This window comes from Penicillium alfredii, assembly GCF_028826965.1.
Source record: "Penicillium alfredii strain IBT 34128 chromosome Unknown utg000001l_segment0_segment0, whole genome shotgun sequence".
NCBI classification, from domain to species: Eukaryota; Fungi; Ascomycota; class Eurotiomycetes; order Eurotiales; family Aspergillaceae; genus Penicillium; species Penicillium alfredii.
This window is the reverse complement of record NW_026622698.1, coordinates 2,699,297-2,713,367: the sequence shown is the minus strand read 5'-3', so window position 1 is coordinate 2,713,367 and position 14,071 is coordinate 2,699,297. Positions and strand designations below refer to the sequence as shown.

At 51.4% G+C, this 14,071-nt stretch overlaps 8 protein-coding genes across 8 annotated transcripts; 4 read left to right on the top strand and 4 right to left on the bottom strand.

Moving 5' to 3' along the window:
* Window positions 1–610: 610 nt before the first annotated feature.
* NUU61_001048 (fumarylacetoacetate hydrolase family protein) lies at window positions 611–1,741 on the bottom strand (the record flags this gene model as incomplete). The annotated part of the gene is made up of 5 exons (XM_056651630.1): window positions 611–815; window positions 872–968; window positions 1,028–1,343; window positions 1,409–1,647; window positions 1,714–1,741. 5 exons carry the CDS (start codon window positions 1,739–1,741, stop codon window positions 611–613), a joined length of 885 nt encoding a protein of 294 aa, XP_056516480.1.
* Window positions 1,742–1,981: 240 nt separating this feature from the next.
* NUU61_001047 (uncharacterized protein) lies at window positions 1,982–2,452 on the top strand (the record flags this gene model as incomplete). Its single annotated transcript, XM_056651629.1, has 3 exons — window positions 1,982–2,114; window positions 2,172–2,221; window positions 2,279–2,452. 3 exons carry the CDS (start codon window positions 1,982–1,984, stop codon window positions 2,450–2,452), a joined length of 357 nt encoding a protein of 118 aa, XP_056516479.1.
* A 257-nt stretch (window positions 2,453–2,709) lies between these two features.
* NUU61_001046 (epoxide hydrolase family protein) lies at window positions 2,710–4,130 on the bottom strand (the record flags this gene model as incomplete). Its single annotated transcript, XM_056651628.1, has 4 exons — window positions 2,710–3,410; window positions 3,481–3,678; window positions 3,741–3,797; window positions 3,857–4,130. The coding sequence occupies 4 exons, from the start codon at window positions 4,128–4,130 to the stop codon at window positions 2,710–2,712; spliced, it is 1,230 nt and encodes a 409-aa protein (XP_056516478.1).
* A 563-nt stretch (window positions 4,131–4,693) lies between these two features.
* On the top strand, window positions 4,694–5,998 carry NUU61_001045 (uncharacterized protein; the record flags this gene model as incomplete). The annotated part of the gene is made up of 6 exons (XM_056651627.1): window positions 4,694–4,878; window positions 4,939–4,961; window positions 5,015–5,159; window positions 5,289–5,484; window positions 5,610–5,910; window positions 5,970–5,998. 6 exons carry the CDS (start codon window positions 4,694–4,696, stop codon window positions 5,996–5,998), a joined length of 879 nt encoding a protein of 292 aa, XP_056516477.1.
* A 386-nt stretch (window positions 5,999–6,384) lies between these two features.
* NUU61_001044 (uncharacterized protein) lies at window positions 6,385–8,184 on the bottom strand (the record flags this gene model as incomplete). The annotated part of the gene is made up of 1 exon (XM_056651626.1): window positions 6,385–8,184. One exon carries the CDS (start codon window positions 8,182–8,184, stop codon window positions 6,385–6,387), a length of 1,800 nt encoding a protein of 599 aa, XP_056516476.1.
* A 1,107-nt stretch (window positions 8,185–9,291) lies between these two features.
* On the top strand, window positions 9,292–10,810 carry rvb2 (RuvB family ATP-dependent DNA helicase reptin; the record flags this gene model as incomplete). Its single annotated transcript, XM_056651625.1, has 3 exons — window positions 9,292–9,300; window positions 9,351–9,797; window positions 9,857–10,810. The coding sequence occupies 3 exons, from the start codon at window positions 9,292–9,294 to the stop codon at window positions 10,808–10,810; spliced, it is 1,410 nt and encodes a 469-aa protein (XP_056516475.1).
* Window positions 10,811–11,068: 258 nt separating this feature from the next.
* On the bottom strand, window positions 11,069–12,412 carry NUU61_001042 (GYF domain-containing protein; the record flags this gene model as incomplete). Its single annotated transcript, XM_056651624.1, has 1 exon — window positions 11,069–12,412. One exon carries the CDS (start codon window positions 12,410–12,412, stop codon window positions 11,069–11,071), a length of 1,344 nt encoding a protein of 447 aa, XP_056516474.1.
* A 202-nt stretch (window positions 12,413–12,614) lies between these two features.
* On the top strand, window positions 12,615–13,931 carry NUU61_001041 (polyubiquitin-binding protein UFD1; the record flags this gene model as incomplete). The annotated part of the gene is made up of 2 exons (XM_056651623.1): window positions 12,615–12,617; window positions 12,669–13,931. The coding sequence occupies 2 exons, from the start codon at window positions 12,615–12,617 to the stop codon at window positions 13,929–13,931; spliced, it is 1,266 nt and encodes a 421-aa protein (XP_056516473.1).
* Between the last annotated feature and the right edge of the window lie 140 nt (window positions 13,932–14,071).

The window sequence follows — 14,071 nt, the reverse complement described above, 5'->3', positions numbered from 1 at the left end:
TATGGTGCGCCTGGGAGCATTCTCAAAGGACCAGAATATGGCTTGTACGATCCAGTGAAATTCTGTCGCTTTCTTAGACCAGAGCCATCACAGATTGTGAGACGCTTTAACCTGCGAAAGACGGATAGCGACATCAGAATGCAGGAGTATAGATCGTGGCATGCCAGGGCAATGTTAAACAAGCCCCGTGCTGATAAATATTGAGTCATATGTTGCAGCAGCTCATACTGTGTAAGAAGAAGGCGAAGATCTCGCATGAAAAAAAGTTTAAAGAACAGGAAAAATCATGATCTTCATGAGGGGCCGAAGAGCTAGTTGACTATCTGGCCCACGTGATACCTGTCAACAATTCTCTATACTAAATCAAGACTTCTTGTAGAGAATAAGAACTGAATGATACCAATTTCAAATAGAATTCTAGTTTTGATTGGTTTTTGGTGGTGATATGCGGAAATCCGTGCTCTCATTGGCATTTTGGCTCGTATTTATGGAGTCCATATTAGCGAGGTAAAAGTCATAGCGATCATCATGCCAATAAGTTCTTTTGGGATGGGCCCACGTCTTCTATCATATATACACATGAATGGATCATATTCATGACTCTGGTCGATCACTGGTGCTCGATCTTGTTGATGAGCGTGCCCACATGAGGAAGAAGCTCCACAGCAAACTCATCGCCCGCCTGGAGAAACTCCTGGGGTTTCTTGGCGGCACCCACACCAGGAGGTGTACCAGTGAGGATGATTGTACCGGCAGGCAGGGTGGTGCCTTGGGTGAGGAAGCTGACGAGCTGAGGGACACTGAATATCAGGTCGCTAGAGCAAAGAAAGTTAGTTTATAGATTAAAACATTTTGAAATTGTTAAACTCACGTCAAGGGGCAGTCCTGCATCACTCGACCACTCTTCAGGCCGCGGATTTGGAATCTACTGGCATCTGGAATCAAAGCAGCTGAGGCCAGCACGGGACCTAATATTGTTGGTCAGCGAACGATTTGCATTTCAATATCAAGGTTGTGAGGAGTTTACCAATCGGGCATGCACCGTCGAATCCCTTCGAAAAAGTCCACTGGCTCTGGTTCATCTGCGAGGTACGACTGGAAACATCATTGGCAGCAGTGTAACCAAGTACGTAGTCAAGCGCTTCGGACTCCGGCACGTCCTTGGCATCACGGCCGATAACAATGACCATCTCCGACTCGTAGTCGCCAGTGTTGTCTTGTTGCGTGATCTTGGGCAAAACAGTCGGTGCAGGCCAGGGATCAGCCAGCGCTGTCGAGGGCTTCATGAACAAGGTCGGCACATCGGGAATGGGCAGCGACATTTCTTTGGCGTGCGACACATACTTTGTTGCCGCGTGAGCACATTAGTCTCTTGTTTGTATAGATGTTGGAAAATAGTTGTACTCACATTGAGGCCAATACACCGAATTGACCCAACCTCTGTCTGCGCCAGCGGTGACAAAATACGCGCGATCGTTTCTGTCGCGCTCGTGACCTGGCCCGGGTTCAGGACCGAGGAACCCGAGAATGGGCGCACGGACACCTCCTTGCCCTGGTACAGGGCTAATCCTACGTCCAGCTGGGGATCAACCGGCTCTCCGATCAGGATGCTGGAGGGGTTGGACTTGGGGACGAAGCGCACCAGGCCTGGTTGTTGGTCAGCTCAATCATTCCGCGACGCGTTACATTTAGTGGGGGGTGGCCAATACGCACGCGAAAAGGTAGATGCAATCTTGGACATAGTGATTGAGCTTAAAAACAAAGTTAGAAAAGCAATCGCAAAAGCAACAAGTTTAATTGAAAAAGACGCGTTTCTTATCGGCGGAGTATTTCTACCCCGGCGATGGATAAGCCAGAGGGGCAGCCTCCCACATTGTGGGGATCCGGTGGCGACAGTGGGACGCGAGCCGATGGAAATACTCAAAAGCCCGGCCGTGTCGCAATTCTTCCCTGAAACCACCCGTTTCATTCCATCGTCACCATGTCCACCCCGAAGGGTCCCTTCCGCCTCGTCACTGTCAACACTGCGCCCGAGCGCGCCAAACGGCTCATTGGGCGGGTGGCCGACACGCTGAAAGAGCAGTACACCATCATCCACGTGGACAACTGCGAGAGTGAGTGGAATGGAGTCACCATAGTTGGTTGATCATTTAGCTGACAGTCTCATCCAGAGATCGAGGAAGTCGAGCCCAAGGTGAAGGAACTCCTCCCGGACGTTCTAGTAAGTTCTCGGGTTATCCGAGCGCTGTGGGGATGTCTCGACTCACCCAACGTATAGTTCAGCGCATCCATGTGGACCGACGATGAGGCCCGCCAGATCCATGAGACGGCCAGGTCGATCAAGCCTGATATTAAGCTGCATGCTATTCCTACTGGCTTGCAGGTCGAGCGTGGGCCTGATGCTATTGTCGAATATCTCTGCGAGAAGGTGCCGCCGCTGCTGGACAGCTAGGGGATCCAATGTGATTCACAGAAAATAGATTTGAAGTGTATATATGAATTGTATATGGCTAACTAGATATTATATATGCATTTTACTTATCATATCTCGCTTGTCGAGCAGTGTTTGTGCCACTGGTTTGGTTTCCGAAATTGAATTCTGGCGTCATATCCCTGGATACTTGCCAGGATTGGTAGAATAACTTTCGTCTAATGGGAGATTCGATATTCTTATTTCACTTTGGCTTGATGATAATCCTAGGAAAGATACTAATACCCATCTCGACCCAGCACAATTTGATAACATGGGCCTCCCTTGCTGAACATCGCCCGCAGGTCCTTGACAATAACATCAGGGACCTCCCATGCCGCAAAGTGTCCACCCTGTACATGCTCACTTTGCCAAACCACCGGCCCCAAAGCAGCAGCCCAGGTAGTGGGAACGACCGAAATCTCCCGAGGAAGATGGGCGAGGCCGAGCTTCACACGAGGAATATACCCCGTTAGTTGCGCGTAGGAGATCCCTGACACAGGATCCGGATGGAAACCCTCGTAATAAACCCGCACACTAGCCGCCGGACCGGCCACCGAGAACCAGTATATGGAAACCCAAGTCAGGATTTCATCCTCGGTCCACGGGAACGAATCGGTCCAGTCATGCAGCTTCTCGTAGATCCAAGCGAGCAAGGCAACGGGGCTATCAGCAAGGGCCGCGCTGATGGTCTGGGGCTTGGTTCTTTGCAGCATGTTGTACCCGAATCCTTCGTGGTCGAACCATTTGGACCGTTGGCGGCCGTCTTTTTCTCGGTCTGTGTATGGAATTAGGGCGTGTTGCAGTGCCAGGAGCGGATTGCTGCTCCATTGCGGTGGCCGGGCAACGACCATGTTTACATGGGATGCCTTGCAGTGCTCTGGGTATAGCAGCCCAAGAGTTCTGGTTATCCAGAACCCCAAGTCGCCGCCCTGGGTTACTATAGTAGACAGTTGGTTTCATTGTGTTTTCTTTTCTTTTTCTTTTTCCAAAAAGGATGCGTGACTTACCATACTGCTCGTAGCCGAGCTTGAGCATCAGCTTGTGGAAGGTCTCAGCGTACTGCAATATGCCAAATCCACGGCGAGTGACTCCAGAAGAGAAGCCGAAGTTGGGCAGTGAAGGGGCGACGACGTGGAAGCCAGGGTGATCATCGCCACCTTTTAAAAATGGCAGAAGTTTGGTTACTTCGATGAAAGATCCGGGCCCTATGGGGAGATTTAGAAGGCTTAGCATATTTAATAAAATGACACGAACAGCTAGTACTCACATCCATGGCTGAACAGCAGCGGAATCGCGTTTTTGTTAGGGCTGAGTTGATGGATATCTGCAAATGACCACCTTCAGGAAAGCCATCCGCACTGATAGCAGCCAGGAAAAGCTTACAATGGATGTCCAAGACACCAAACCCTGCGACCTCGATCTGAGTCTGGTAGTTGGGCAGCTCGTTCAAACGAGTCTCCGCCTTGCGCCAGTCAAAGCGATCTTTCCAGTACTTTGCCAGCCCCTGCACCTCTTTAACTGGGACACCGTAATCCCAGAGATCCTGCTCTGGGGATTCAAGCTGGCTTGGGAATTTCGCAAGAGCCAAGCGCTGCTTGAGCTCATCAAGGGCATCTTGGGGGACCGAGATCGTGTAGGGCTGCTGGTACTCCGACATGATGGGTGTGATGAGGATTGAAATTTTAGGGTCACCTGGAGGAAGGAAAGCAAGTTTATATACAGCTCTTTTACCCCAGGCTTCTCCGCATCTCCAATACGAGACTAGCGTGCAGTTACACGGTCCTTCTATGGCTCATGGCTAGACTCAAAGTTCAAACAAAGACTGCATAGCTGCTGCATGATCCTTGTAACTCATCCTTGTACATTACCAAGCAGCTTTGATTTGTCATTGATGCAGGATACGAACGACGTGAGTCAACAGTCCATGTCATCATACTTGGCAAGGTGCGGGGAGCCAACCATATTGCAGAGTACAGGGAGGAACCACCAGGCTAAGAGAATGATGGTATGTGAAGATTTTGATTCGATAAAGGGCAGTTCAAATGACGTTTTATGAAAAAAAAAATAAAAATAAAAATAAAAATAAAATAAAATAAAAGATAATAAAAAAATATCACAGACGGGCCGGGGCATCGTCGGGATGCTGAGTCATCCTGCGGATCGCGTTCCCGATCAGCGACATCGCTCCTGATTCTCTCGCCAGATAGAACCCATAGAACGATGTTCTTTGTTCGAACAGCCCGTCGAGTGGCTCCGGGTCTCCGGGCTTTCTCCACTGCCCGTGCACTGCAGTCTGAGCTGTCATACCAGGTCTATGGACCCGAGAGTGAGCAAGCCGTCCGCAATCCGATCCTGTTCCTGCATGGACTGTTCGGGTCCAAGTTGAACAACCGGAGTATCAGCAAGTGTGTTTACTGCCCCTTTTTAGAGTGGTTTTAGCTTCTCTCTTCTAACCCATCCCACAGAGCGCTGGCCCGCGATCTCAAATGTCAAATATATACCCTGGTGCATATTTCCTGGTCTTTAAAACAACTCGACCAGCAAAGCTTATCATTTATCAGGACCTGCGCAACCATGGCCAGTCCTTCCATGCACCGGAGCACAATTACAGTGTAATGGCTGAAGACGTGCAAGAGTTTATTCAGCAACAGAAGCTGGAGAAGTGTGTTCTGGTTGGCCACTCCATGTACGGTTCCCCCTTGTGGCCGCTTTGGGCCGAATTAAAATCTTGCTGTGACTTGACATATACACATGGGCATATATCTGTGCATGTCATGTTGGGCCGGGGTAGTTCAAACTAATACTTTGTGTAAAGGGGCGCCAAAGCGGCAATGACGGTGGCCCTGCGCTCGCCGGAACGAGTCTCTGCACTGATCCCCGTTGATAATGCCCCAGTCAACGCAGCACTCAAGAGCGACTTCCCCAAGTATGTCCGAGGCATGCAGCACATCGAGAGAGAAAATGTATCCAAGCAGTCCGAGGCCGACAAAATCCTCTCGGACTACGAAGAGGTGAGCTTATAACCACTTTCCCTTCCATTCCACCATGAACTTTTCAACGCCTTCACGATACAAGCCGGATTCTGTTCTTCTTAATTCAATTCAATTCTGGCTACAGTATTGACATCAACATCCAGTCCCTCCCAATCCGCCAATTCCTTCTCACCAATCTTATCCGTGCGGAAGACCGCAGTCTAAAGTTCCGGGTGCCGTTGTCGGTGATCGGGCGGTCGTTGGATGAAATGGCCGATTGGCCCTTCTCCGAGTCTGACACGATCCAGTACGAGGGCCCAACCCTCTTCGTCCGTGGTACTAACTCCCAGTACGTGTCGGATGACACTGTTCCTGCGATCAAGAAGTTCTTCCCCAATGCCGAAATCGCCGATGTAGATGCAGGCCACTGGCTGATCTCAGAGAATCCCGAGGCATTCCGGCAGGGTAGGCATTCCCCTATTATCTGTTTTTTTGTGGTTTCCGTACTTATTCGGTGCTCGCAGCGGTCGTCAAGTTTTTGGGATCATCTTGATCGACCCCTCCTAGATAGAAATTGGCTGGGATTATATAGATTTGTATACTTGAGAATGATAGACTGGAAGTCTCATATGTCCAATTATGCGAGCCTAGACTGGGGGTATTAACATAAGATAAAACGCCAGCCATGCAAAGACGAGCCCGTCAAAGAGGGCTCACGTAAATATTCATCACACAGGCAAATAACTGCGCTCCGCCGCAACAAATGTCCCCAAAGATATCATATCGAATACGACGGAAGAACCCTCAACGCCAGGGGAAATGCCTCGTGGCCGAAATAGGGACAAGTAAGTGAAAAGGCAAAAGAAGGGAAGAAAAGAAAAGAAAGCGAGGTAGTAGCATAGCGGAAAGAAAACCCAGTTTGCCAAGTCCTTCGGGAGCCTAACGTTGGGTCGCGTCTTGATCCTTGCGCTTTTTTTTTCTCTTGTTCTTCTTGCTCGATGATATATCCGAGCTCGAGGAGGGATGGACGGGCGACGAATTACTCGCAGAGGGTGTTCCGGGGAGCGACCGATCGTCATCAGAGGCGAGAGAGTGTCGAGATCTTTTCTTTTTCAACATGGCTTTTGCTAATTGGCCCTGGGCTGACCCTCGGGATGGTTGTTGGTCTGGCACTTGCGGTGTGCCAGACTTGCTGGGATTGTCAGAGGAACTCTTGTCCAGCTTTTGGACATTTTCCGCGGGGGACTGAACAGAGCGAGAGCAGTCTTCATAGGTTCTGATTCGGTTGAAGATTCGTGGAATAGACTCGTGTTGGATTCTGTCTAGTTCGGCGAATTTCTCCTTTATCCACTCCGCAGTCTCCGGCGACGCAAGTTCCTCCAATGCTTTCAGGCGGGTTTCGAGCTGCTCGGTTTGGCTCTTGGTGGTGGCATTGGGTGTCAAATTGTCGACTTTGCTTGTCAAAATCTTGATCTCCTCCCTCAGATCTGAAACAGACGTCAATAGTTTTCTGCAATCATCGGGCGGCCATTCAGTCTCTCCACTGGCAATCTTTTCTCCTAGATCTGCCACGGCGTTGGACTGAGTAGCAAAGTCGTTTCGAAGAACCAAAATGTCATCGAGCTGCGAACGAAGGTCTTTCTTGAGGCCGGATGTAAAAGCATCGATCTTTCCTGTGCTCTCTTCTTGATGCTTTTCCAGTTGAGCCCGTAACTTTTCTAGGGCTTCTGATTGGGCTTCGCCGGATGGCAACATCTCCAATTTTTCGAGCTTTTGCTTCACTTCAGCGATCTCTTTCTCGGCATGACCCTTGAAAGCTTGAACTTGCTCCGACAATGTGCCAACTGAAGGGTACATTTCTTGCATGGCATGCATCATGTGTTTGACCAGCGGCTCGGTGGTAAGTTGTTGAAAACGGGATTCCAGAGATCGGGTTCCCTGAATCACGGACTGCAAGAGACCGTTGGATTTGCCCAGAGATTTGGAGAGTTCTGGCACCATCTCTTTGGAGACCTTGTCCACGGCCCCTGAAAGCTTGTTCAAATCATCGCGAACTTTGAGATTGATCCCAGATTGATTACCAGTTATTGAGTTGGCGTATGCTGTTTGTGAGGCAGCCAGTTCTTTAGCGCTTTTATCCAGTCTTTGAGCGAATTGGTGATAGTCTGTTTCCAGCTGACCGATTCGTTTAGTGTCTTTCTCTAGCTCTTGCATATGTATATCATGAGTCATTTTGGATGCCTTGGCCAACAGATCGAACCGACCCTCAAGTCCCTGCAGGCGATTCTGTAGGAACTTCAACTGCGTGTCTGTGTGCTGAATTTGAGCATGAGATGGCGTATCCGGCATCTGTGAAGGCAACGCAAGTTGGGTAAAATCCGTAGGTCGTTTTTCGAGCTCGTGGAGCCGGCTCCCAACATTGGAAATTGATTCAAACTTTTTCTCGAGCTCCTTCATTCGCAATGACATAGCTTCCAGATCCCTAGTTTGTTCCATGTTGCGGTGAGATTGCTTGGTCACTGAGTTCTCTGCCTTCTTGAGCCTGGAGTTAAGGCTGTCCTCATCGGTGGGCGGACTCGGTTCTTTGGACACGACAGGATGTTTTAGCTCCCGAAGTTCAGACTCTAGCTTTGCCAACTTCTGTTCGAAGCGTTCAAAGTTGGGAAAATTGTGTTGTTTGGGGAAGTCTTTTGGGATGGAATTTTTGAGCTCATTCACTTGGGACTCTAGCTCGGCCATCCTTCTTTCGTTACCGCCCTCAGATGTGCGTGTTCTTTCAGCCCAAAAGTTTCTGAGTAGTGCTTGTGTCTGGAAGTGGTTTGACGCATGTTGGTCGAGGCTTTTCTCAACTCTGGCAAGGTCTTCTTTGAGCCTTGCCTTGGTCTGTTCGAAGATAGCGATTGTAGGAGGAAATGCCTCGCCCCCCTGGACTTTTGGAGGTGTCTTTCATTGTTCGCTATGTCTCTTTCCAGGTTTTCTTTTTCTGCTTTGCATTTATTCTCTGCATCTCTTGATTGAGAGAAGTCCTCTAGGGCCTGGACAAACTCGTAACCCGAGTCATTGTGGCCTCCTGAGATTGGCCCCGATCTCGGATTGGGTTGGATTTGGGGAGACAGTTGCGGGGAGCGTTTCTGAGAAGGGAGCTCGCTCTTCGGCGGTAGGGGAGGCGGTCCTAGGTGCGAAGGGGTGGTGTCGATGGATGGTCTGGAGGGACGGGTGGCCAGTCGAGGATCTCGGGGCTGAGATAGCGGGGGTGGAGGTGGAGGAAGATGAGGAAGTTGAGAGCGACGAGATGAGTTATCATCATTCATGTTGGTGGTCATCTGCCCAATCTGGGGGAATTTCGCGATATGCTCATGGTCCTCGCATAGTGACCAAGCCTTGAATGCAAGCGCGTTCACGGACGATCCAGACCACGCCTGACACTATAGACAGTAATTCAGAGCGGGAAAAGGGAGCTAGGTGCGATTAATTCAGCCGTTGGGAACGTGACTATAAGACGCGAAAAAAAGCGTATATCAGAGAGTCCTGGCGATGGAGGTATGTGGACAATCCACGAAAGGCAGGGTAAAAGAAATATGACGGAAAACAAACCCACAAGTCGCGAGGAAATAAGACCACCGAAGAACAAGACGAAGTCAACACACAAGGCAAAAGAAAGCCCTGGAAGCGTTCGAGGCCCGTTTGCTCTTGCCGTTTCTTTCATGCCATTCTGCCGGGCGGTAAGGCGGCCTTCCGATCTGCGCTTTTGGTTTTCGTTTGGAGCTTCCGCGCTTTGCTTAATCTCAGCGTCAAGTCATCCGGAGAGTGTGAGAGAAAGAGCTCTTGCCCTAGAAACAAAACATCATGGCTGCAGTATGTGCTCCCCTGGTGGTTATACACCGGTTATCGCTGACTCCAAGCAGCCAATTTCAACCGTCGCAGAGAGCAAGGAGCTCCGAGGTCTGAACCTCATCGCCGCCCATTCGCACATTCGAGGCCTGGGGGTTGATGTGGACTCGCTGCAGCCTCGCTCGTCTTCTCAGGGTCTAGTAGGTCAAGAGAAGGCGCGCAAGGCTGCCGCGGTAATTCTTCAGATGGTGAAGGAAGGCAAGATTGCTGGTCGCGCTGTGCTGATTGCGGGCCCACCCAGCACGGGCAAAACTGCAATCGCAATGGGTATGGCCCAGTCACTTGGGTCTGATGTTCCATTCACTATGCTGGCGTCTTCCGAGATCTTCTCCATGGAGATGTCGAAGACGGAGGCCCTCACCCAAGCATTCCGCAAGTCCATCGGTGTGCGGATCAAGGAGGAGAGTGAAATCATTGAGGGCGAAGTTGTGGAGATCCAAATTGACCGAAGTGTCACAGGTGTATGTATATATACTTAGTCCTCTCTGGCGCATGGGTTACCGAATACTGACTTCCCCAGGGCAACAAACAAGGAAAGCTCACGATCAAGACCACGGATATGGAAACAATTTACGACATGGGCACCAAGATGATCGACTCGATGACCAAGGAGCGGGTCATGGCAGGAGATGTGATATCGATTGACAAGTCCTCAGGCAAGATCACCAAGCTGGGTCGGTCATATGCTCGGTCGCGCGACTACGATGCAATGGGCGCCGATACCAAGTTTGTGCAATGTCCCGAGGGGGAGCTCCAGGTTCGCAAGGAGATCGTCCACACCGTTAGTTTGCACGAGATTGATGTCATCAACTCGCGCTCGCAAGGCTTCCTGGCCCTGTTCTCCGGCGATACGGGCGAGATCCGGAGTGAGGTTCGAGACCAAATCAACACCAAGGTGGCCGAGTGGAAGGAAGAAGGCAAGGCAGAGATTATTCCCGGTGTCTTGTTCATCGACGAGGTCCACATGCTTGACATCGAGTGTTTCTCTTACATCAACCGTGCCCTTGAGGCTGAATTGGCCCCTATCGTCATCATGGCCAGCAATCGCGGCCAGGCACGGATCCGCGGTACCACATACACGTCTCCTCATGGCCTGCCCCTCGACTTCCTGGATCGCGTGGTGATCGTGAGCACACAGCTCTACTCGGCAGACGATATTCGTCAAATCCTCGCCATCCGCGCACAAGAGGAGGAAATCGATGTGTCGCCGGACGCTTTGGCTCTTTTGACAAAGATCGGACAAGAGTCCAACCTCCGTTATGCCAGCAACATCATCACCACCTCCCATCTCTTGAGCCAGAAGCGCAAGGCCAAGGAGGTCAGTATTGACGATGTTCAGCGCAGTTTCCGCTTGTTCTATGACCCAGCTCGCAGTGTCAAGTTTGTCAACCAATACGAGCAACGCTTCATCGGCGACCAGGGCGCCGTCTCGTTCTCCGCCGCTACCAACGGCGACGCCATGGAGCTTTCCTAACGCCGAGTTGGTAGGCTCTTGTTTCACCCTTTTGTTTCAAAGACACATGTTCAGTGTTTGGAGAATGGTTCAGCGGGTCGAAGAAAACTACACAGGATTTCGATAGCTTTTGTTTTTTATGGTCGCATCAAATGATGTATGATAGGACTGGCGCTTGTGATTTTTCCTGGGAATTGAATTGATGTCCTCTTTAAAGATGACTCTCGCAAGAAACAGTTCATGGTCCAATTGTCTCTGCGTGTAGCGGACACTTCTATATTACACAAAACTAACAGTGCGACTCCACGGACCTGTGTCCCCGACCCGGCGGAATTCGACGCCTTCGCCAAAGTAGCCAGCAGTTTGCCACGACTCCATCATTGCACTGTCGTACGGCCCATGCGCGTCTCCTCCGTCTCGAGCGTCCGACCAGCGGAACTCCCACATCCCAGGCGCTTGGTCGGGCGCCACATCCTCTGATGTGGACGGCGGATCGACCCACTGCTCGCCCATTTCGTTGCGATACTGCCGAGTAAGGAGCTCACGTTCGGTGTCATAGATATCTGCTTGGCCTCGGCCCATGAGGATATCGGCAGCGCCAGTAACTGCATTGATCGCCTCCTTCCGAGCAGCCTCCTCTGGATTGTCCTCTGTCATTTCGGTATCCTCGGATGTGCCATTTTTCTTGTTCTTCTTCTTGGCTTGCCATTTCGGCTTGCGTTGGAGGCCCTTCCCGAGCCGGGCGAGCGCTTCCAATATTGTCTCGCCGCGCTCGAGGTGGGTGATGATTGTTGTCAACACATCGGATGTCAGTACACTATCATCCGCGCGGTCCTTCTCCTTTCTCTCGACCTCTCGCTTTTCGGCGGCCTCCTTTGCTTTGCGGATGTCCTTCTTAGACAGCCCATCCATCCATGTATCGTGGACCGCATCTGGGTCCGCAGCTTTCCGAACGTAGTTACCCTGGTCATCAAAGCGACCTTCCTCCTGCTCAGTCCGCATATTGAAGGCATCCAAAAGAGGCGCGTGTTTTTTCTTAGCCCCCGCGCCGACTTCATCATCCATCTCGTCGTCAGCCTTTGCGCGCTCTTCCTCCCCGACATCGCTGTCGCTTTCTTCCTCCTCGGCGTCGATGGTACCGGGTCCCTTGCTCAAATCTGCATGTAGACTACCGCCACCTTTCGAGGAGGCAACCTGTCCCTGGATCTCATCGTCGCGAAGAAAGCGGACTGTCTTCTTGTTCTTGCGCATCGCTTCATCCGCGTCAATTTCCTCCTCGCCAAAATCTTCTTGGAGCTCAGCGAACATGTCGTCATCGTCTGCATCGTGCTTGGCCCGGCTGCGCTTCCCCTTTTCCTCGATGCGCGCGGAGAAACCCTCGTTGTCACTGTCGGAGTCGTAGCCATCCAGGTTGATCGCTTTTCGGCGCACTTGCTGCCCCCTTCGGCCAATTTCATCAGCGTCCAATATTGCATCTTCTTCGAGGGCGTCGGGCGCAAGAGCGGAGGGATTGCGCAGGTCGAATCGCGGTTTCTTGTGTTCGGCCGGGCCGTCCTGTTCGTCTTGGTGTGTGCGGGCAAAGTCCTCCCCAGCCCGCTTGGGGCGCGGTAGTGAGCTTGCCATGGTGGCTCAAGAGAAAATTAATTGCTTAAGGTAAGAATCAAGAGATTAAAAAGCGAAAGCTGTCGGGGTTCTCATCGCGTCTGGGGTCGGAGCGGAAAATCATGGCGGAGCGAACTTGCGTCACTACGCGGGAATTCGCCGTTGAGAGGCATCCGTCGTTCTCCCTCATCCCCTCCTCTCTCTCTTACTATTCACATCCATCATGGTGAGCATTCTTTTCTATAGAATTTTCTCCAGCTTCAACATTTTCTAACAGCACCAGTTTCGGCCCGATTACTGGACTGATGACCCCATGGAGGGCGTCCTGGGCTCCGGCATGCTGCGTCCCGGCGCCACAGCCCGCCGCTTCGATGAATACTATCGCTGCTACCCGGTTGCCATGCTGCCTGGTCCTGAAAGAGAGAATGTCAACCATGGCGGCAAGGTCATCATGCCGCCTAGTGCTTTGGATAAGCTTACTCGACTCCACATCACCTATCCAATGCTGTTCGAGCTGCACAATGGCGCCAAAGAAAGAATGACCCATGCTGGTGTTTTGGAATTCATTGCGGAGGAGGGAAAAATATACCTGCCTTTCTGGGTGAGTACAGAGGAAGCTGTTGATGACTTGGATACTCGGCCTGTGCTAATGCGTTTCATTTTACAGCTCATGCAAACACTTCTACTCGAACCTGGAGACCTTCTCCAAATCAAATCTACAGATCTCCCACCCGGGCAATTCATCAAGCTCCAAGCTCAGTCGACATCTTTCCTGGATATCAGCGACCCCAAAGCCGTGCTTGAAAATGCCTTCCGGAACTTCTCGTGTCTTACCAAGGGCGATGTCTTTACCTTTGCATATAATGATCAGGTCTATGAAATGGCGGTCCTGGAGACCAAGCCAGCTGGGTCTAAAAACGCGGTATCCGTTCTCGAGACTGACCTGGAAGTCGATTTTGCTCCTCCGGTGGGATTTGAGGAGTCGCAACGGGCCAGTGGTACTAGCACCCCGGGCAGTGTGGTCGGTGGAAAGCTCCCGGCGGGCGGACTGTTGCATCCTCAGGGCACTATGGCCCAATCCATCAACTACGCCGCCATTGCCCCCGAGGCAACCGATGCCGCCGCCGGTGCCCGGGCCGTTTCCTCGAATTTTCTGACAGGAGGACAGCGTCTTAACGCCAAGAAGGGCAGCAAAGCACCTACGCCAAAACCTACTACCCCAGCTCCCGGAGCTACAAATCCCCAACATCACCCACCACCCCGAACAACAAACGGCCCACAACCCCTCCGCCTCCAACCTAACCAACTCTTTTTCGGATACGCCATCAAGCCGCTCAAAAAGCGCGACGAGAACGGAATGCTGGTCCCTGAAGATCAGCCCAAGTTCCAAGGAGCGGGTCAGACGTTGCGGGGGAAGCGCAAGGACTTGGGCGAGTCGGCAACTCCCACCTCTGGCAGTGACGCCGAGAGCCACAAGGGCAAGGAGCGCGACCAAAAGTCGCATGGAAGCGGTCGCACCTTGGGAGGCACTCGACGTTGATATAGTCCATTCGTGATCTTCCAAACTACCTTACGATACCTTTCAAGGCCTCTAGATAATGAGAACTTTAGATGAAGTCCATGGGCGTTTGCGGGGAATGAATTCCTTCAAGTATTCTCTTTTATTCCTTCTGCCTTTTC